Genomic DNA, 22,518 nt, shown 5'->3' on the forward strand with positions numbered 1-22,518 from the left:
GGACAGGGAAGCCCCGTGTCTGTGCCCTCAGGGCCCCTCTCCCAGGACAACATGGCAGGGGAGGGACCCCAACACACCAGGACACCCAGGTCCTACTCTGCAGCACTGCTCTCCAGGAGGTCAGCTCCCAACCTGTACCAGTGCCCAGGGCTGTTCCTCCACAAGTGCGGGACCTGCATTTCCCCCTTGTTGAATTTCAGAAGGTTCTTCTCTGCCCATCTCCCCAAGCTTTTGAGGTGCCTCTGAATCCTCTGAGGTATCAGCCATTCCTCCCAGTCTTGTATCAGCAGTGAACTTGCTGAGGAGGCATCTGCTCTTTCATCCAATCATTGGTGAACAAGTTATACAACACTGAGCCCAATAGAGAACCCTGGGAGACATCACTAGTGACAGGTTTCCAACCTTACTCTCTACTACTGATCACGAGCCCCTGGGATCTGCCACTCAGGCAGTTCTCAATCCATCCTACCGTCCACTCATCCAACCCACACTTCTTGAGTTTGCCTATGAGGATATTGTGAGGGAAAAGCAAGGTGGGCAAAGAAGCATTATGCTTGCTTCCCCGAGTATAGACTCCCCTCCACTTGCTTCTCACTTCACAGCTGGTACCTGCTCCTTGCTGGGGGACGGATAGAGGATCTCCTTTCTGGTGGCTGCTCCTGTCTCAGGGAGGCCAGAGCACAGTCTCACCAGCCTCTGATTTTCTAACACTTCTCAGCCTTTCTAGTTTGTCTTGTAACTCTGATGCCAGGCTGGGCAGGTCATCTACCTGGTCACATCTGATGCAGCTGCCCATCACTGGTAAAATCCACTGACAGGCTCAGGCATTAGCTACAGCCCGAAGCCTGGGTGGCTACATGGGGTTTTTGCATGTTTTGCATGTTTTTTTGGGAGTTCAGTCTGATTCGCCGCATCTTTTTTTGTGAGTTTAGAGGACTCAGTTCCCTGCTGAATGGACATTATATATTTGAGTTCCCTCAGCAACTGTAATGACCAGAAACTGAGCAAACTGCCTGTGCTGCAGCGCCCTTCCCTCTCCACACCCTGTTCGCCCGCCCGGGTCGCCCGCGCTCCCTGGAGCCGCTTAAATCTCCCGCGCTGCTCCGGGCAACGCTCCCTCCGCGCCTCAGGGCTGCTGCTCGGACATCCCCGAGCTCGGAAACACTGTGGAGGGCAGCAGGTTATGAAGCCCTCCCTTAGGTTATTCTGTAAGATGATCTTCCGCCTGATTACTGCTTTGCATCGCCATTTCGAGCCAAAACCCCCACACAAGATCCCACCTGTAAGACTGATATTCAGACCCCTTAGCCCACACACCCCACCCCGTCCCGTCCCTTTAAATGCCCTCCCGCTGCTCGCCCCGCCCTTCCTCTGGCCAATGGCTGTGCAGTTTCCTACGACGGACGGGCAATGCAACCAATGGAAGGCATCCAGGATGAGCGCCGACGCGGGTCGTTTTAAGCTTCCCTCCCTCTGCGAGGCTGGCCGGACAGGTGGGATCTCGAGCGCGTGAGCTGCGTTCGATAGGTTGCTCGTTATGATGGGCAGCTAAGCCGGCCAATGGCGGGGCGGGGCGGCCGGCTCTCCCCGCAGCGCGGGTGGAGTGGGGCTGTGGAGCGGAGCTGCTGAGCGCCACCATGTTCCAGGGCACCGAGGCCGAGCCGGCCAAGCCTAGCTCCAGGTGGGGCGGTGGGGGACGCTCGGCGGGATGGGGGGAAAGAGGCGTGTGGTGGCGCGGGGTCGTCGGCGGGGCTTTGTTCGGGCGCGGGAGGTGCGAGCTCCGGCTGAGGGCCGGGGGGGTGGGGGGGGCGGGGCAGGGCGGGGTTGTAGCCTCTGGCCGAGGAGATCGGGTCCAGCCTGAGGGGCCTCTTCGCCGCGGCGGGCGGGAGCGCAGGCCCATCCCTCCCGTACCGCTGGGTAGACGCCAGCGCGTGGTCGGTGTCTTCGCCGTGCCTCAGTTTACAGGTCGGGGAGTGGCCGCGTTGCGCTCCCGTCGGTGCTGCCTCGGGCTGAGGCCACGCTCGGGGCACACGGGGGCCCGACCCCCGAACTCCTGCAGGGAGTCCCCCTTGGGGACAGGGGCCCAGCGCCGGGGAGCACCTTCTCCCGCCGTGTTTCTACTCACGGGGAGCGAGGGGCCCCGGCTACTCTCTGTGGAGCTGTGAGGGGGAGGATTCAGCACAAACGCCTGCAGAAGCAGATGTCTGCATGTTTTCGCCCTGCGAAGTTGAAATATATTGCTTTGTTTGGAGGAGGGCAGACACCCTGAATACCGCATGGCGTGAGTGCAGTGATTAATCCATCTGCGAGGCTGTCCCGTGCAGGAAGGAGGAAGGGTTTCGAAATTGTCTAGGAATGCTTTAAGTTTGCCTGCATTCCAGTCGCTCCAAGCTGTGACCTGGTTTTAGAAGACTTTTGAGGATGCTCTGTCCTTGGTGTAGTCTCTCAGAAGTGTCTGTTCTCATAGTAATTTTGAAACCACGTTTAACGCATAAATTGGGTTCCTGGGCAGACCGTTGTAACGTGTTAGTTAACAGCGAGCAAAGGTGGTCTTACAGCTTGCTCCCCGTTGCCGTGTCGGAGTGTGTTTGTGGTGCCTGAGAGCAGGCTAGAGCCACTCACAGCTCTGTACCGGAGCCCGGGGCAGCACCGCAGGCACGTCCTTCAGTGGATTTGCAACGTGGTCTCTGAGGCGTTGACTATTGACTCATGGCCTGTGCCATCAAGAGCAAAAGTACCTGGTTTAAAGACACAGCTTATTCTGTTCATTCCCTAAACAAAACTTTGTTTAGTGAGAATGCAAACCTTTTTGCAGTTCTTGGTATGTAGAAGTTGCTGTAATTTAAACTGAGCCTAATTCCAAATCCCTGCAGCAACCACCACCAGCTGTGGAAGCAGGAAAAAATAAGTCTTCCTAAAGTGAAAATCTTTGCGAGGAAATGATAAACAAGTGTCTGCATTTTGAGAACTTCATAATACAGGTGTATTACAGTTAGAAATAAATGATGCTAAGAAGATTTTAAGTGAAAGCTTTCACTTAATTGTCCAGGGAAATGTGTTTCTAGTGACCCTGTTAATATGTACAGTGATAGGGCAAGCAACTAGTTGGCTGAATCGAATTAACTGCCTAGTTTTATTTTATTAAACTTTAACAATGACACTTTGTATTTTTAAGGAAGTTTTGCTTTTCCAAAATAAAACATGGGATTGCATGTCTAAGAGCTTCTAAAAGCAAAGCAGGACAGAGTTGTATCATTCTGCTATTCTGCGCTATAAAGATGCATTGTATTAACATACTCTCAATTCATCCTGTGTACGAGCAGTTTCACAGCTTCTGCAAAGAGCTGACAATGGTAAATTTAACCATCTTGGAAACGGAATGCTTATATTCCTCTACTCCCATCGGGGCCACTGCAGAGTATCTTGGAGCTTTCAGATCAAGAGCATGGCTGCATAACACAGCTTGCTGTTTGTATGTGAGTGAGCTGTTTAATGAGCCATGAGTCTATTGATCCCACAGCAGGAGCACCCCAGGACCTCTGGTCTTGCCTTAGAGCCTGCGGTTCCAAACCTCAACACCTGCTTCCTGCGAGTTTCTCTCACCTTAGTGAGTCTCTTATGTATAATGCAGCTCTGTCTACTGTATTAGAACAGTCTGAAAACTGATAAAATTTCAGTGTTTAACTTTTAGGCAGGATTAAAAAAAAAATTATGTAGAGGGTGTCTTGAAGTAATGGATAAGCCTTGTCACCCCTTCCATTGGTTGTCTGAAAGGCTTAATGAGGAAAGCGCACTCAAATTCACGTGTGTTAGAATGGGGGGGGGGAAGATCAGAAGAGCTAATTAAAATTCTTCAAATCTGCCAGAAGAGAACAAAGCAATTAGTAGAGGCTTTTAAACTTGCAGAATAGGGCTCTTGATTTAGCTGTTTTAGAGGCATTCACAAACTTCTGGTCTGGAGGGGAGGGAGAGAAAGGCAGATTTAGATTTTGTAGAAGACAAAGGGTGTTTTTTTCATGATTTGAAAGAATAAAACACCTTCCCAAAGGAAGAAAGATCAAACATACCTGGCTACAAGACACAAAAATGTCTCTGTGTAAACTGACATAATACTGATGTAAACTAAAATGACTATATAAAGTTGCTATACAGTATATGTTAAATTTCTGTGTACTCTGTTGAAGCAGCTCATCTTGACTTACTGAGTTTAGCATGCTGTTTTCCTTTGTTAGGATTTACAGGTGAAACCTGATTTTCTTACTTGGTCTGGGGGAACCTGCACGTCTCGCTCTGCTCCAGAACTGAGTACGTGGTAGTACAGGGAGGCAGGCCAGCAGTGCTCTAGAGGCTACACAGAAAGAAAATAGCTTTGTAGTCTCCCACATATTTGGTTGGAGGGAGCGAGTGCAAAGCCCTGTCCTCTTTGCTGACATCAGCTGACAGACTTCGTTGCTGTACTTCAAGGTTATTTTGGTAATTCCTGTGAATGACTTAGTTATCTGACTTTGTATTAGTTTGAATTTTATTAACCTGGTATTACCACCATTTGAACATTTATGTAATGCTTGGAAGGTTCCCAGCATTTAGAAGTTCCTGAAATTGAGGTGGTAAATCCACTTTGCGTATGTAGTCAAGATTATTTTGTGTGATGCTGGCAGAAAAGGTACTTTTGCTGATTTCCACCTTGTAAACACCACCAGTGATCCCTCTGGCTAATTTGTTGAACAGTAGGGTTTTCTTAGTGTGGATACTAAGCTGAAAATAGGAGGACAGTATAAGATTAATCAGTGTTGGATTTATTTCTAAGTTTCTTTACTGAATTATCAAGACTTTTAATCTTAAAATGAGTTTTCTCCAGAATTTTTCTGCAATAGCTCTTAAAACCCATTGCAGGAATGAGAAGTAATTTGATTCTTATGACTGGCTATTTTTCTTAAACCAAAAAAGAATTCTGAGTGTAGTTATTTTATTATTCCCTCCTATGCTTGTATGCATGTGTTAAGCAAACAGCATGGTAAATGGAGTGAATCTGGGGTGTAAGAGACTCCAGCTGTATAAACAGCTTTTTACTTCCTTTTAGTCTTTTTGCTGGTATACTTAGTGTAGTTGGAACGCAAGAAAGACTAGATGCAGTTAAAAAAAAATAGCTGAAAAGAACAGGTAAAGTCAAAAATCATTTAAATTAAGTGAGAGGACTCCATTTTAACAGAGACCCCCTTCCCAAACTACTTTTTTGTAGAGTTCCCTTTTCCTTAAGTCTCCCCACTTCAAATACTTAAACTGCCTCAGTTTCTGGACCATTGTGAATGATTGAAATTCATAATTTACCTATACAATGTCTGCTTTAATAGTGGGTTTAAATCTTCTAAGATATATAGAGAGCACAGAGGCTAGTTGGATCTGTAGTCTGTTGGACACTAAATTGTAAATAAATAAGCTTTGTATGATCTGTGCACAAGAAGTTGTCCTGTCTGCTGAAATTCTAGTTACTCCTCAAGCTAAAGGCATTTATTAAATCCATAGTCATAGTAAGGATTAAAATATTGAAATTGGCCAGCAAAGACAGTCCCTCTGAGTCTAGTACTATCTATATAAACTATTCCCAGACTAAAAGAGGACTTTTTTCTCCTTCTTCCCAGAGTGTAAAACTGCTTTCTGCATCTTGAGATCTGAAATGTGCACAAAGCTAATTTTCTGACAGAGCAGCCAAATATCTCTACTTTTGTGAAATTAAATCTTAAACTGGAGTAGATCTTGGCACCAAGAGGAACCTCATTTTATGCTCGGCATAGCTCACCTGGAATGGCATGCTGCTGTCACAGGGCTAGGGAGAGAAGAGGTTGTAATAATTCACTGACATTTGAATTGTGTTCAGGTACATGGGATCAAGGTCTTGCAATTTGTAACTGTTCTCTTGGTTTAAAAGTAAAGGTTACCTTAGGTTCCAGATCAAGGGTTCAGATTAGAAGTAGTATAAATGAGCTACTACCTTTGTTCAGCTGCTGAGACTGTGGAAAATTGGTAGATGTAACTGTAAAGATTATTTTTGATACAGAATCCCAGAATCATTAAGGTTGGAAAAGCCCTCTGAGGTGGCAGAGTTCAACCTTTGACTGCTTGTCAACTAGACCAGAGCATTAAGTGCCACATTCAGTCATTTCGTGAATACCTCCAGGGATGGTGACTCCACCACTGCCCTGGGCAGCCCATTCCAATGTTTAACAACCTTTCCTGTGACGAAATTCCTTCTGATGTCCAGTCTGCCCTCCCCTGCCACAACTTGAGGCTGTTTCCTCTTGTCTTGTCCCTGTTCCCTGGGAGCAGAGCCCTATCCGCAGCCCTGTCCTGTCAGGGAGTTGTGGAGAGCCAGAAGGTGCCCCCTGAGCCTCCTTTTCTCCAAGCCTAGCCCCCCCAGCTCCTTCAGCTGCTCCTGGTGCTCCAGACCCTTGCCCTGCTCCATTCTCTTTACTGGATATGCTCCAGCCCCTTAGTCTTTCTTGTTGTGAGGTGCCCAAAACTGCCCCCACAATTTGAGGTGCCTCACCAGTGTCCAGCACAGGTTTCTGTCCTGGTCTGGGTGGCCACACTGGTCCTGGTACAGGCCAGGATGTCATTGGCCTTCTTGCCCACCTGGGCACACCCAGCTCGTGTTCAGCCACTGTCAACCAGCACTCTCAGGTCCTTTTCTTTGCTGAGCTTCTTTACAGCCATATTTAGGTATTCATCTCTTTCCTGTGCTTTTTCTGTTAATTTTCCAATTAATTCCACTGACTCTACTCCCACATAGTGGTCTGGTTCCTTTTTGGGGCAGGACTCGTAGTCTGTTGAACAAGACATAGGCATTAACTATGGAATTACTACTGAAGGACAAGCATGACTTTTGGTAAGTTTTCAAGAAGTTAGATCATTTCTGTTTTAAGCTCCAATTTTTCTGGAGATCATTTGCTATCCTCTGTTGCAAAGCTTTAGTTTTAATGGATTTGCAGCTCGACCACTAAAAAATTGGCTTTTTGGTATTCTCTCTCCATTCTTAACTACAGCAGGTAGTGTGATAACTGATGATTGAGACTAGTAAAATTTTTAGTAGTTATGAAATGTCTGCCTTTATTTAAAAGGGTTTGAATTGTATGACAGATTCAAAGTTGGTATGTGCAGTTTAGCAGAAAGTCTGATTCTGTAATGGTTATTTTTAAAACCCTAACCAGTCATGGCTTCCCTTAATCTCTGTTGTTTCTGGAACACCGCAGATAGCGTAGCCATTTGTGTAGGTGGCAGTGTTAGGATCATTCCAAGTAATCATAGATAGCTTATGATCAAGTTGACTAACTAGGACGTTGGCAATATTTGTGCTGAACTTAAGAATATTAAAACAGCTCTTGAAAAGTAGATACTTCATGGATATAGCAGAATTACTTAATGTAAATTAAAATCAGAATAGTTACATACAAGGAGAGAATGGGAAGGGGACACCAGATATGTTGAATGCTATAAATTTTAAAAGAGTTTTTGTATCTTGTTCCTCATTCTGTGATATAGGGTATTGAAGCCCCCAGGAGGAGATTCTAGTAATCTCTTTGGGAGTACAGAGGAGGTGTCTTCTTCAAGCAGACCACATCGGATGGCATCCAATATCTTTGGAGCATCAGAACAACCTCAGAACATTCCAAAAAGAACAAACCCTCCAGGTAAAAGCTGCTCCCTCTTTCCGTGTGACTGGGCCCTGGATTGCAGCATAGTATGGTTTTGTGTTCCTAAACTGGAACATTGGGTTCTGTCTTCTTCTGTTGCATTTTTATATACTGAGTGGGTTTGAACAATGTATCTCTTCAGACTTCTGAATATATGAATATTTCAGTGATCTGCATGTTCACAGACTTCTTAGCACATCATCCAGGTCTTAATTCTTTCCAAATTGAGGTTCTAAGAAATGATGAAAGGAAACAGCTTCTATTGTAAAGCTGTATGAGCAGTTGGCTCAATTTGAGATCCACAGGTGAATTGTAACAAAGGATTTCAACTAGGCAAATAAAAGGAAGTCCCTTCTACAACCCTAGGTAGCAGGGTTGTAGAAGTCTTTGAATTATATTGGTTTTGATTTTTTTTTACTATAGTGTGATAAAACTAATCTAGAAAAAAAGTCTTAACAACTGCCTTGCAGGAGGAAAAGAAAGTGGCATTTTTGAGGACTCTAGTTCTGCTCAGCCTCGTCCACGCATGAATCCACCTGGTGGGAAGACAAGCGATATCTTTGGGTCTCCTGTCTCTCCCAGCATTGTGCGAGCACACCCGAACAAGCCCAAGGTATTTGTACTTCTGTTGCTGTCAGACCAAGAAGCCAGCAGCTCTGGGGTCCTGTCACACTCTGTCACGTGCCTGTGCTCTCCTTAAGAACAGAACTGAATGTGCATGGAGTGACTTTGAGTTAGACAGTTATTCCCAAAGTCTCTTTGATAGCTTGCTATTTTGGGTGTATCAGATCTCTGCAGTTTGTTGTAAAAGCATTAATTAGACTGTGGATGTGCGTTCAAAAAAAAAAAAAATGAAGAGAAAAAAGCTTTTGATCTTTCTTGTGAGTGAGGTACAGCTGGAGTTCTTGACAGAGCTAAGAGGCATTTAAACTGGATAGGGAGGAGATACTTCTCCTTATTCTGCAGTTTGGCAGGTGTGATTTTGATGCAAACTTGGGAGTTGGTGAGCTAAAGTCATAAACCTTTGTGAGGACTGGCTGCACACTTCACCTCTCCTCTCTTAAATACATGTATCTACAGTCACCTTGAAAGCACTTCAGCAGGAGGTTAGGCTTAAGTGATCAACAGTGAAAAAGTGAACTTGGGTTTAGCGGGGGGGGGGTGGTCCCAGGTGCAGGAGAGCCAGCCGGAGTCACGACACGAACACCGATACGATTTGAGCATCAGGCTCCAGTTTTATTGTTTACCTTCACCAAGTTATACTTCGCAAAGTTCACGCCCCTTTCCCATGAGAAAGCCTCTAAGCAGCGGGTGAGCTGACCAGTGTATACCTTTTCCCAAGGCTGTTCAAGGCTGCTGGCTAGCAGGTGCCTTGCAAGCCTATCTTCAGCCTGAGGCCCCGTCAGGGGTACTTCTGCAACAGCCCTGGGATGCCCAAGCTCTCCTGGGGCATCCTATGCCCCCGGTCCACAAGGAATTCCTCTACATATCCCCTGTTTTCTTTTTGGGCAACCCAGGTCTGGTTGATGATTTTCTGCAGCCCCGCTTTAAGGCAAGAAAAAATACACCCAAGTATTATTAAGCTTAATATAACTACAAATAGCAATCAGCAGCCTTCTACTACCAAGGTACGCAGCCATCTGGTGATACCCAGACCCTTAAGCCAATCTCCAATAGGGTCGTCTGTCTCCCGAAGGTTGTGTAGGCCCCTCTGGAGGTCAGAGAGGTGCTTGTGAATTGAGACAGAGTGGTCAGAAAGATTCATACAGCACATAACCTGGAACTCTTCACAGCTGTGGCCGTGAGCTAGTAGCAGAAAATCAATGGCTGTCCTATTTTATAATACTGCATGTCTAACACTAGCAACATCTGTGCTTAGCTCGTCAAGCATCTGCGAAGTTACGTTTAACTCATCCCTCACCCAGCAAGCAAGTTTATGCCAAGTAGCGTGAGCCCTGGCTGCTGAAGCACCAGGTAAAAACATAGATGCTAGCCAAATTAACTGCCTTCACTTGATCTAAATGGGCAGACAGCTGATCGAAGATGTCTGCCAATGCCCTTGTCTCAAGACAGTCAAAACAATTCCCCACTCTATCTCTGTGTCTGGTGCTATGTGCAAGAATTTACGCAACTCCCCCTCTTGGTTTCGCCTTTGGAGAGGGTTACCCGACACCCACCACAAGTCAGTAGCAACCACCTAAGGCAGCTGTTACGTTCGCCACAGAGTCTTGCTACTTCTCCTGCTACGGAGAGTGGTGGATCTGGCAAGTTCTCAGCCCCCTCGCTCAGCCACATGTGCAGCCTCTCCCAAGGCTTCTCGGGACGGAGGTCCCAGAGTTCCAGCTGTTATGGTAGTGGCGTCACTTTCTTCAGGAGCTGATGCTGACTGTGCCTTCTCGCTTCAGGGTCCTGTAGCACGGCACCACTTGCTGGGCACCCCTCTGGTCAGTGCTGCGGCGATGACTTGTCCCTGTTGTTGCAGGACATTCTGCAGCGTTGCAGTAAAAGCAGCTGTTTGAGATGACTGCTCCACACGGCTAGCGCGCACGAGCATCTTGTCTACTCCTGCTCCCTGGGGCAGCGTAGCAAGAATTGTCTTAGTCTGCTATTAGCATTTTCAAAGGCAAGTGTTCGGAACATTTGCTCTTGGAGCTCTTCAGAGAACTCAGTTGCATCCTTTAAGGCTGCTGACAAACAGTCGATGAACTGACCATATGGCTCTGACAGCCCCTGTCGGACTCCTGCATACGGGGGGACTTCTTCTTTTCAGGTACTGACAACAAGGCTTTGTGGGCAAGAGTCTGTGACAACTGATGAATGACTACGGGCATAGTCAGCTGTGTCACTGTCACTCCATAAGCCCCACTCCCAGTTAGCATGTCAGCTTGGAGCGCATAAAGTGGGTCTTGTGTATCACCTTGGTGCTTGCTAGCTTCTTCTTGTGCTAGCTGCTTCCATGTTCGCTCCCAAAGCAGGAACTGTGAAGGGGTTAACAACAATTGTGCGATGTTGATGCAATCATTAGGACACAGGACATCTGCTGTAAAGATAAACTGCAGAATGCTTCGTGCAGCTTCAGACCACGAGCCATGTATGGTGACCGTTTGCTTGGCTTGCTGCAAGATCTTCCAGTCATGGGGTTCCCACTTTGCAGTGTCCCCTTGTATCAGTACAGGGCAAGCGAGGGCATCCGCTGCTTGCCAATCATCCTTAATGATTGCATCATGGATAACTCCATTCCATCTCCTTTGCAATGGGTCAGTCCTCCCTGTCGGGGCTGATGGAAACAATGGCTGCACCTCCCCTTGTGGGAAGGGAGGGGCTGTAGGCACTGTGCCTGATTCTCACGATGGGAACGTAGGAGCTCTGGGTGGTAACTTGACCGGTGGGGCCACGGGACGCCACAGTGCTGATGGTGTAATATCACAAGTCTTGGACTCCAGCGCGTCCTGCCGTGTAGATAATTCAGCAAGCCTTTTGATTACTTCTTGCATCACCTCTCGGTGCTTCTCCCCCTCTTGGGGCTTACCCCCGGCAGCCCTGGCTGGCTCTGGCTCTGCAGGCAACGAAACCGCAGAAGCCGCTTCGCTGCCAGACGTTGCTCCGCTGTCTGGCAGAGGGGGGTTGTGCGCCGCCGCTTTCAGCCGGGCATTAGGACCGCTGGTTTGCGCTGCCACTTTCGGCCGGGCACCAGGACCGCCTGTTTCTCCTTCGTCCGCCTGTGCCCCGCCCCCTGAGTCGGGCGGCTCTGCTTCCACCTTCGCAGCCGTTTCTCCCTCAGACTTCGGAGGGGTAACTTCCTTCCCTGCCGAGTCCAGCAACTCCCGCAGTGAGCGGATGGGTGCTGCTGTGCCTTTAATCGGTCTTTTCGCGGCCAGCCCGAAGAACTGCGCAACCCTGGACTCCGCCCTGGTCCCCGGCCCCTGCTTCATAAGACCCCCGTCTGTTCTGTTCCTGGAGCCGCCACTCCCTAAAGCCTCCATGGCGGCTGCGGCCACTGTCCTCTCTGCTTTCATCTCTCCGAGAGTGCCAGTTACTGCTCTCCAGGTTAAGCCGAGAGCTTTAGCTTCTTTAGCTTCCTTTCCATCCTCAATCGTGGACAGCCACAATTCGTTTCCAACTTCCCCCACGCTTCGGTTGAGAACAAAAGCAAAGTGTGTTTCACACACCTGTGTTCCTGGGCCCACGTAACGAGGGCATTGAGATCTCGGTCTTTCACGATATCGCCTCTCTTAGAGAGGATACTGGCTAGGAGTCGAGTCCCCACCTCATAATCCATAGCTGCTTTGCTGCAGGTGCGCGCTTAGCCATGCGAAATTGCGGTCTCTGGCCACTCAGCTTTGAGGTTTAGCCCCCTGCTTTACTCGGCTTTGGGGCTTATCCTCCGGCTTTCTATTCAGCTTTGAGACTGGGCCCCCGGCTTTACTTGGCTTTGGGGCCACCTGCTCTGGCTCCCCTGGTTCCGCCGCACCGATACGATGAAATTCAGTCTTACTGCATTTAAGCGAACCTGCATGTAGCAAAACTCACCGGGTCCCTGTTCGGGCGCCAGGTTTAGCAGGGGGAGGTTCCCGGGTGCAGGGGAACCAGCCAGAGTCACGACACGAACACCGATACGATTTGAGCATTGTGCTCCAGTTTTATTGTTTACCTTCTCCAAGTTATACTTTGCAAAGTTCACGCCCCTTTCCCATGAGAAAGCCTCTAAGCAGTGGGTGAGCTGACCCAAGGCTGTTCAAGGCTGCTGGCTAGCAGGTGCCTTGCAAGCCTATCTTCAGCCTGAGGCCCCGTCAGGGGTACTTCTGCAACAGCCCTGGGTTGCCCAAGCTCTCCTGGGGTATCCTATGCCCCCACTCCACAAGGAATTCCTCTACACTTGGGATCAGTGGTGTCAGGCCCAGCAGGTACTTGATTCCTGATAGACAAAAGTGTAAAGTGTCTCTTGGTATAGTGTTACAGTTGTTACACATAGGTTATACAGTTGACTTTTGATCTTAAAGCTGGGATGTGTAATAGTTGCTTGTAGTTATGACCACATCTGGGTTTGGAAAAAGCAGGATACATTACCAGTTACTGTATTTAAGTGCCCTATATACAGATTTACAACCTGCTGCCTTACTCTAAGTAAATACTAATAAGTGAGTAGATATTACGCTGATAATGTCTTTGGCATGTCAGATAGCACAGAAATTTAACATTCTATGAAACTGATGTGGTTTAGGAATGGTATTCCCTAGTTTAGTGTTCCCACTGAAAACACTCCAAACCATGCACCACTCACACTCCCCTCCCCCTTCCCCCTGTGGCTGGGGAGGGAAATTGGAGGCACAAAAGGTAAAAATCATGGGTTGAAATAACAACAGTTTACTGGAAACAGCAATGAGATAGGAAAAGAACAGTAACAGCACAAAATTTATAATGGAGTGTACAAGAAAGATGAACAATTCACACTTGAATGCTCACCATGTGAACAAGGCACTGCCCCAACCACTCAGCCACCACTGCAGGCCAGAAGGGACCTCTTCCCCCCACCCCGTGCACATGATGTGGTAAAGAATAAGCTCCAGGTCCTGGCCATGCCCTCCCTGGCTACTGCAAAAATAACCCCGTTGTGGCTGGAACTGGAACAGAAATTGTCATTGTGCTGAAAACGACTCTAGTTTTTTGTGGAAGCTTAGGAAGAAAGGATCAGTCCAATTTAACTTTCTTGCCTTTATTTTCCCCTTAAATTTAAAGTGTTGGTAGAGTGCTTTCTTTTTATGCATATTCTGAGTAGGGGCCATATGCAAGGAGGAGGAAAAATAAGACTGGGAGCTAGGTTTTGGCAGGAGTAGTGCTGTTGGTGTAGGAGAGGGTTTTGCTTTGTTTCTCTGTACTCCTTTATTGGGATGGTCGCTGTTTCTTTTTAGTTACTTTTTTTAGAAATGTAACTTTAATTCCTATGAATTCCTGACTAAATGGAGGACAACATTTTGGAAATTCTTATGTCATTAATTAGAGCATTGAAATTGTGGGAGATATTGGGATGGAAAGAAGACAGGATATTTACAAAAAACTACTGCAAGTTGAGTTTCATGGGTGGGAAAACACTTCTCTGAAGTGTGGCTGTGTCTTTCCAACAGTCAATTGAGATTGTTGGGAAAACGGTCTTAAAATGTTTTGATTATTACCTGACTGTTGGGATACTTGCTGTCCTTGAAGACAGGAATTGCTGCATACAAATAGGGTCTTCAAGGGCTGGTTGTATTATAGTTGTGTACACCAGCTTCTCCTGGGTGATGGCAGGTGCTTGACAGGAATGGTAATTCCTGACCTTAAAATCAGTGAATCCTTAAGGTTGGAGAAGACCTGTAAAATCGAGTCTGGCAATTAACCCACCACTGCTGTGCTTACCGTTTTGATGATCTAAAGTAGCCTCTTCATCCATGTTTCAGTGAATTGTCTGAGATGTGCACCTTGCCATAACATAGAAGATTGGTCCCCCTGCTTTTGGGTTTCTGTAGAAGTGGAGGGGATGAAGGGCTGCACACTGCTTACTTTTACTTGATCAGTGATCTATTAGAAATGAAGCAAAACTTCCAGAAGGACTTTGTGACAGACTTGCTGTTTGAGAGCAATAATACACTAAGATAGTTTTTGATTTCTTTGCAGGATCACATTGTCTTGAAAGAAGAGGAAACACCAAAGAAGCTAGAAGGTCAGCAAGAGAAATTATTTTCTCTGTTCTCTTTGGAAAGATAAGCTCTGAGGAAGTTTCTTGTGCTTCTGCTTAAACACTAGCCTTAGTCTTGTGATTTTAGGATAATATGACTGAAAAGTTTAGTCAGAAATCTAATCACTTGTCTCAGGGAAATGGTTCTCTTCCTCTTACTGAAGTGAACACAGGCATGAGTCATGATACTCTGTGTCTGTGTATTTATACTTTGCTTGATGCCATGTGTGTTACATACAGATATGTATGGAATCCATATATGGCATCTGTATATTGCCATCTCCTTCAAATGGGTAATTTTGGCCTTCTGTAGTTGTAAATAATAAATAGCTGACTGACAAAATGTATTCTTGCTCAGCTAATTATTAAAGAATTATTAAAGAATGATGGGACCTCTGCTTTCAAGCTCAGTGTGAAAGGATTGATTGGTATGTTGTATCTCTTAATTGCCTGCAACTGCCAAAGTAATTCTGAAGGTGTATTGCTCAGTCTTTATATCCTTCTTAGAAAGATTGCTGAAGGAAGAGAGAAATTGTTGTGAAAAGTGAAATTCTTAGCACCTGTTTGCTTCAGGAAAAATGAACAGATAATGAGAAACCTTGATGTGCTGTGGATGGGAGATGTGGGAAATAATGTGGCCCACAGAAGAAGAGGCACTTACTGTACTACAGAATAGTAATTGATCTGATGATCTAATCTGTTTTCTTTAATGCAGCTACAGAAAATATCAAACCACACCTGAAGATGGAGGCGAGAAAAAAGCTCTGGGCAAAGAGGAGCGATGCAAGGAGCCAGAACCCAAGATAGACAATCATGAACCCCGACTAGGGCCAAGGCCACGCTCACACAACAAAGTCCTCAATCCGCCAGGGGGGAAATCCAGCATTGCATTCTATTAGGGTCATTGTGTCACTGTCCCTAATGGAGAAACTCTTGTCTGTGGTGGCGAGGTCAGTTTATACACTATTGCTTGTGAATAGGTACTTAGGCAGATGGATGAGGGTTATGTTAGAGTGTGTAGGAAAGATAACCTGGTGATTTGGGGAGGGAGGGCTAGGGAGGGAATGGGTGCCTTGTGGAAGATGTGAGTACTGGCCTGCCTGGGTGGGTGGCAGAGTGGGACATTAGTGTAACTTTGTGAAAAATCAGTGCTACTTAGTGGTGAGTTCCTCAGACTGTTAGGTTCTTACCTAGCTCATGGCTCAGGACACTCTTGTGGAGTCAGGCTTATCCACACAGTCAACATGTCAAACATTGTGAATGGGAGGGGGCCTGGAGGTCACACCTGAAGATTCTGAAGCACAGCAGGTAGGCTGGGCTTTCCCCATGGCAATGGAATGCAGCTTCACAGTGTGAGCTGACTTGCAGTCACATGAATATAAATATGTTCCACTGGAACAAGTAGTGCTGCCAAGGTTAAGAGTGTCTTCAGTCATTGCTTCTTTTTCTCCTTTCTTGCTTTGCAGCACATGATTGCTGATACAAGGACAAAATATGCTGAAGGTTTCTTTTATGCTCATAAACCATCATATATTTGTAAAGATTGTGGTCTGCCCCTGCCCAGATATTCAGGTCTTTTGGATGCCTTTAGTAATCTGCTGATTACTGTGACTAGCTCTTCATGTGTGGCAGTCCAACATGCTGTTTCATGTAGGTGCCTCTAGTTGAGTGCTTGTAGGTTTTCTGGTAAAGATGTGGGTGCAAACAATAGCTTTATGGTACTCTTTGAACAGAGGCAACTTGGAAGTTTACAGTTACCATGGGGAATATGCTGAGATGTCAGCCAGGTCACTCTGACCCAGCCTGTGTAGAAAGGGCTTAGCTTCAGTCCATGTTTTCACTCGGTTCCCTGTGGAAACCAGGACTGTTCTCCTGTCTCCACCACAGTGAATTTCCTGTTGGTTTTGCCTGTGCCGAGCCTGTTAGTGAAGTCTCTTGTCTTTCATCAGCCTTACCTTTGCCTTTGACTGTCTCAAATTTTTGTTGGTAAGGTTGGGAGAACTATGTAAGTTCTCCCCAACCTAGAGCTGTAGTTGATTTTGCTGTAGATTACCTTAGTTGGAAAAACAAAGCCAGCACAAACAGAAGGTTTCTATTGCTAAAGTCTGTTGTAAATCATGTTTGGAAGGTGTGCATGTTTTGCACAGATGTTTTTGGGGGAGGGTTTGTTCTCTGAATGGATTTTATGATCATATCCAGAGCATTGGTATATGAATGTTAACATTAGGTGCTTACTGTTAAATATATTGAATACTGACCTTTTAAATCTGACATATCAAAACAGGAGTTGGTCAGGTATGCCAAAGACCAAGTGGCCTTATTGTGTATATCCACTGCTGTTCTAGCCCATGTTCCCTGGGAACTGCTGCCATTGAGATGGGATGCTGGGCCAGGTGCTAAACCTCTCTGTGATTGTAATGCTTCCTAAGCCATGCAGTTCCCTTGTGTCAGCAGCGGTGGGTGACTGCTTTAAGACTTAGTTGTCTTTTCAAATGGTGAAATATATGGGGCAGTGCTAGGATAGAAACAGCCATGGAAAGTAGGGATTTCAATGCCTTTGTACCTTTCAGATTGGTTTGGAGCTGCCTGTTATTTTTCCCCCCCCAGGAAAACAAGGCAATAGTTCAGACTGCAACCCTGGAATGAACTTATGTTACTTCCAAACATGTATTTTCTAGCAGCTCTTCCTGAGTCTGTGCTCTAGCCTCTGGATGAGTCTCAGACACATTAGCCGTTTCAGTTCCTTGTTCCAGTACTTGACAGGAAGCTTGTCATGTGGAAAAGTCAACCAGAGGCTGCTTCCTGCACTGCAGGCTCTGATATAGTTGGTGCTATCTGCAATATCAAGCATTTGGCATCTTTTAGTACCTGATGTGCATTGGCTTCAGTGCCTGTCTTTTAAGCAGAAACTTCTAACTAGGCCTTAAATTAGTTAAACTATGTTAATTTTCTTGCATTTCTTTCTTTGGAATCTAAACAATGTTTTCAACTCATCAAGTAAGATTGATCTGAGCATTTCTCTGGGACAGAAGGGGATTGGAAATCAAATGACAGAACATGCAGTTATCAATAAACCTCTGTATTTTGTTACTTCATTGTGTGCTGTAGATGCCTGCTTTTATAAATTGGTCAGTACTTTATTTCACTATAGCTACACTGGTGAATTTTATTGTCTGAAATGGGAAAAAAATTGCACATACATTTTCAGGCCTTCTGTACAGGGGACTGTACTCAGAAGCTATGACATCCTGCCCAAGGCTGCCCATAAGACAGACACCTCTTATCCCTGGGTTAGGGGTAGGATGGTAGCAAGAGCTCAGCTTAATGCCTTTTTGTGGGCAACATTCCATGATGTTCTGTACCACACTGGGATTTTATGTTCTTCAGCAATATTGTAAACAGAATTAAATATTCAAATATTTTAAATATTTAAGGCTATTTGTAGTAAAATGTAGCAATTCCCTGTGAGCAGGGGATATTCTTTATGTGGAGAAGTCATACCCTCACTTGTGTGTTTCTGTTGAGTGCATAAAACATCCTTCATGTGCCAGACTGCCTTGGCTGACAGAGGAGGGAACTGCAGCTACTGACACTGCAGTTCTGGGTGAGCTGGATGCAGTGGCCTCTCATCCAGGATGTTGCGTGTCCGTGTCATTCATCCCTGAACTTCCAGGCTGTGATGCTCTCAGAGCCTCTTGGCCAGCCCTCACTCCTACAGTGGCTTCTGTGTTTGGCCATTTACAGTTCAGAACTCTCCTCTGAAGCATGTACAGTGCTTTGGGTGGGATCTGCGTAGTGTGGGAATGTGGCAATGTCCTTGATAGATCGCACATTAGCAATGAAGGATTGTCTTTCCTTTGAGCTGCAGCCAGTATAGCTCCACTTTGCAACTGTGTGTGTTACCTCATTGCTTTCCCCAAAACTGCCGGTTTGTAGCTAAACACTTCAGATAGAATGTTATCTGGGTTGCTGTTTCAGTCTGGGCAGGAAAATGATAGTATCCATAGTCCATAGTGAGCTTAGCCAAGGAAGTGGTTAAAGGAGGACTTGCATGCTTTCATGAGTTGTGTGTGGTTCTAGGCATATCTGCTGCTTAGTCCCTAAACATGTCACCATGTCTGTCCTGTACACGACCTCACTGCTCTAGTGAACAGCCCAGCTGCAGTGTGTCATCCCTTCTGATTCCCATAACCCAGATCATGCACAACCCCTGTGAAGACTGCTGGCTGCTGTGCAAAACCTTTTAAGCAAGCACTGTCTGATACTGTCCATCTGTTGCATGACTGCATAATACCCCGCACTGCACTCTCAATGAGGAAGATTAATGTCCTCTCTGTTGGTGTTTTAAGCAGCATTACTGTGAGGTTTTTGAATGATTTATACAAGCTAATTAGACTTGGAATATCCAAAGTACATTCTTGGGGCTTGTCTAGTGAGAGAAGATGTGTAAAGTAGTCGTGTGGAGACAATTATTTAAGTATTAAATGAGTAACTGCTGTAGTATGTTCCCTGGAAGGTTCTCAGAGTTGCTTATGTACAATATGATCACATTGGTGTGTGGGTGTCCAAGTCTCTTGGCTACCTGGGTGATTGTGTGGTGGCCTGGCCACCCAGCAATATGTCCAAGCCCTCTGATGTGTCTCTTGTTGAATTTCAGCTTGAAGCTCTGCTGAAACCGTGTATCGCTTCCCTTTGGAAAAGGTGATGGATTAAATGTCATTGAGGCTGGAATTTTCCATTGTTTCTTAAGGAACAAAATTGGGTCACAGCATCCTGACTGTGGGGAGACTTGGTCACATGTAAGCTGTTTCTGTCATTACTGGTTATCAGCTATGTAAGAACCACTGGGTAACAATTCATTGCTGGCCAAGAGCTGATGCCCAGAAGTCTCCCAGCAGGCTAAACTGGCTGCCCAAGCTGGGCCCACTCACCACTCCTCCCTTTGAACACAGTCAGTGAGCAGGAAGAGGCAGATTTAAATTATTGGGCTAAATTAGCAGCCCTGATTATTTTTATGGTGTTATCTTCTGGGAATGAAGACAGTCTTATCTTGAATTGGCTTTGCCTTTCTTTCAAGCTCCTTATATTGCGAACAGGACAACCTCTTCCTCCTCAAGCAGGTCAAAGTATTGGCCATAGCCAGCAAGAATGCGGGAATTTGCTTTATTCACATCACTTTACTTACATCAACCTCTCTAGGTCCAGCTGCCTTCTAATTGTGGTGTCTTACCCACTGCTTTTTCCTCCCTCCTACATACACAGATATTTTAAATAGTAGCTGTGCTGCCTTTGGCTCTCCATGACCCCTCCTCTGCTGCTGCTTGGGTGTGTGCTATGTGCCACTTAAGCCAAAACCACAGAGTGCTCTGTGTCCAGGTGGATCAGAAGCACAGGGGCCTGTTGAAGTAACGGGAACTTAAGGTTATGCCAGGTCCTTCATAAAGATCATAAAGATGATGGCTTTTTCTCCACTGTCTCCTCCCACAGGCTTACATAAATGTGTGCTCTACTGTGTCAGTGTTTAACATTCTGGCTGCTGGGAGCATGCACTGGGGCATGAAGAGCAACACAAGTCCACCTCAGTGTGAACTGCCTGAACTAATGTCCACTTTAAGGCTTCACAATCTGTATTTTACGAGTTTCAATCCACTGTGTCTTTGGCAAGAGGAATGTTCTGCCAGAGAATATTTTGCAGCTTAAATGTTAAGGCCCAGGCTGTCTGAGGCTGGGGACAGGGTGAGGGGTGGGGATTTCAGTTACCCATTATCATGATCAGTGTGACACTAGAAAAGTTAAACAAAAAAAAACCCTGATTGTTTCCTTCCATTTCTTGCAGCATGTTGACCTCTGTGAATGCCACCCTTTCATTTTCATGACAACCTCAACCATAGTATGAGAGCCATGCAATTGCCTTTTTGAAAGCTCAGAGCTGAGCTCTGGTATCCCAGCTGTGGGTGTCCAGCAAGAATGGGGAAGACAGGCAAAGCGAAGTTCATCAGGGAGTCATTACTGGAAAATGCTGAGTAAGAGTAAGCTATCAATGTGCCCAGTGGAGGAGAGCAGGTACCGTTCCAGGAAGGGACATCATCTGCCTCCTTACTGTTACGTCAGCTTTGAGCTTTTTTATCCATCTGAGCTGAAAGACAGGAGCAGCCTGTTCAGAAGAACTCTGCCTGTGAGAGGCTCCAGTAGAGTCCTCCCACCCTGAAGATGGTCTTTGTGCAAGAGACCCAAAGGTCATCAGAATGTCCTCACATCTTCAGATTCTATGACAGGACTTTTATAAGCAAGTGCAAGGATCTTTGTACGATGGTTTCTGTAAAACCCTCTCTAGCCAACAGAAATTCTCCATATAGGCAGTGAGCACAGGAGAGGGGCAGGAATGCTTCCTAGTGACCCCCAGCAGAGCAGGCAGTGAGGCTTTGGTGCTACACCAACGCGAACCTTGTTAACTGTTGGCAGACTTTAAGGAAAGTATGTCACAACTCTTCTTCAAAACAGAAGAGTGAAGTTTCTTTTCTAGTAATTTGGAGGTAGATTATGGGATGTCAAACAGGAATGGCTGGTTTTTGAGTGAGCTTCTTCTATGAAGGAGCAATTACAGGACTTCGAGTGGTTATCCCAGCACTCGTTACAGCACCAACCCCCTTTGAGTTTAGCTACTGCATCACATGGCATAAACTAAGAAAGCTGATGGCTTCAGCAAACCAGGCTGAAGTCATTGCTTTTAAGCCAGGGTATAAACACACCAGTCAGCTCTGAACACATATTTTCTTCTGTACGCAAGTCTCCAACGTTAGTTTACAGCCCTGCAGTATGTGGTTTTTCATAATGACAGCTGGAAATTCATCATGGGATTTTTCCTCTGAAAAAATATAAGTGCAGGATTTCAGCACTGAGGAGTAGTGCAGCAAGTGGAGGCCAAAGGGTATTTTGAAGCCAGTCTAGCAGGAATCTGATTTGCCAGCTGGGTTAAAATACTGATGAGGCCTCACATGGAGCACCATGTGCAGTTTTGGGCTCCCTAGTACAAGAGAGATGTGATTTAGGGAGTGCAGTGATGGACCAGAAAGGTGGTAAAGGGACTGGATCATCTTGCAGAAGAGAGGAGGGGCTGAGAGAGCTGGGGCTGCTCAGGAAGGCTCTGGGAGATCTGACCAGCGTGCTCAAGTACCTGCTGGGAGGGAGCAAGGATGAGGGGGTCAGATTCTGCTCTGGACAAGAGGCAATGGGCACAAGGGAAACCACATGGAATTCCATCTGAACACAAGGATGCGCGTTTTTCCTGCAAGGGGTCAGACACTGGGACAGGTGGGCCAGAGAGACTGCAGAGTCTCCATCCATGGAGATATTCAAACTCTAAGCAGGTCCTGGATAACCTGCTCCAGCTGCCCTTGACTGAACAAGGGTGGGACTCAGTCTTGGGAGGTCATTGCTAAACTAGAGGAGTTTGTGATTTTTGTAGTTTTGTGACTTACCTCCCCCCTTAAATTTCTGCTGCACCAAACTCCAAAAGGGAAATTCTTAGATTATGGTCTGAAATGAATTCACTGTTTAACTTAAAACTTGAAGACCTTGCTGTCTGAGCTGCTCATCATCTTCAGTAAATCAGTTCAGCCAAGCTTTGAATTGATGAGTGGATTTGTCTTAAAATATGACTTTACTGGATGCTATCAGTGCCTAACTCATGTTCAATCTGGAACTGTTTGTATTAAATGCAACTTGAGCACAACTGCTCTTTCTCTTAAGAATCTGTAGTAATTTACATGTGTCATTCACTTCAGCATTTCTCATACTTGGCTGTTCGAGTTTACTTCATTCTTAAAGCCTCCTTTGTGCTTTTGAAAACCCTGTGAACATTTGCCCAGTGCAGAGGGCATCTGGCTGAGTAAAATAAGCCTCTAGCCTTCCTGACTAAGAGCACTGGGGTATAAAGGACAGAATTCCAGATCAAAACCTTTTATGCTTTTGAAGGGCAATGAATATGCACAGCTTACAGAAGCATTTCTAGTAAAGTAATAAGCAGTTAAGCTAGCTTGTGTGCAAAAGGTCATCAGTTTCAGACTCCTGCCTAAAGAATAATGATGATGTCACTTGCATGGGCACAAGATCTGTGGA

General features: G+C 46.1%; 1 protein-coding gene across 1 annotated transcript; it reads left to right on the forward strand.

The window, feature by feature from the left end:
• Nucleotides 1-1,556: 1,556 nt before the first annotated feature.
• Nucleotides 1,557-22,314, forward strand: JPT2 (Jupiter microtubule associated homolog 2). The gene is given in 6 exon segments (XM_032125485.1): nt 1,557-1,681; nt 7,537-7,685; nt 8,159-8,301; nt 14,340-14,385; nt 15,116-15,136; nt 15,139-22,314. Coding segments are annotated over 6 exon segments (564 nt in total). The 5' UTR covers nt 1,557-1,637; the 3' UTR covers nt 15,300-22,314.
• Nucleotides 22,315-22,518: the final 204 nt, after the last annotated feature.

Source organism: Corvus moneduloides, chromosome 16, assembly GCF_009650955.1.
Source record: "Corvus moneduloides isolate bCorMon1 chromosome 16, bCorMon1.pri, whole genome shotgun sequence".
Classification (NCBI taxonomy): domain Eukaryota; kingdom Metazoa; phylum Chordata; class Aves; order Passeriformes; family Corvidae; genus Corvus; species Corvus moneduloides.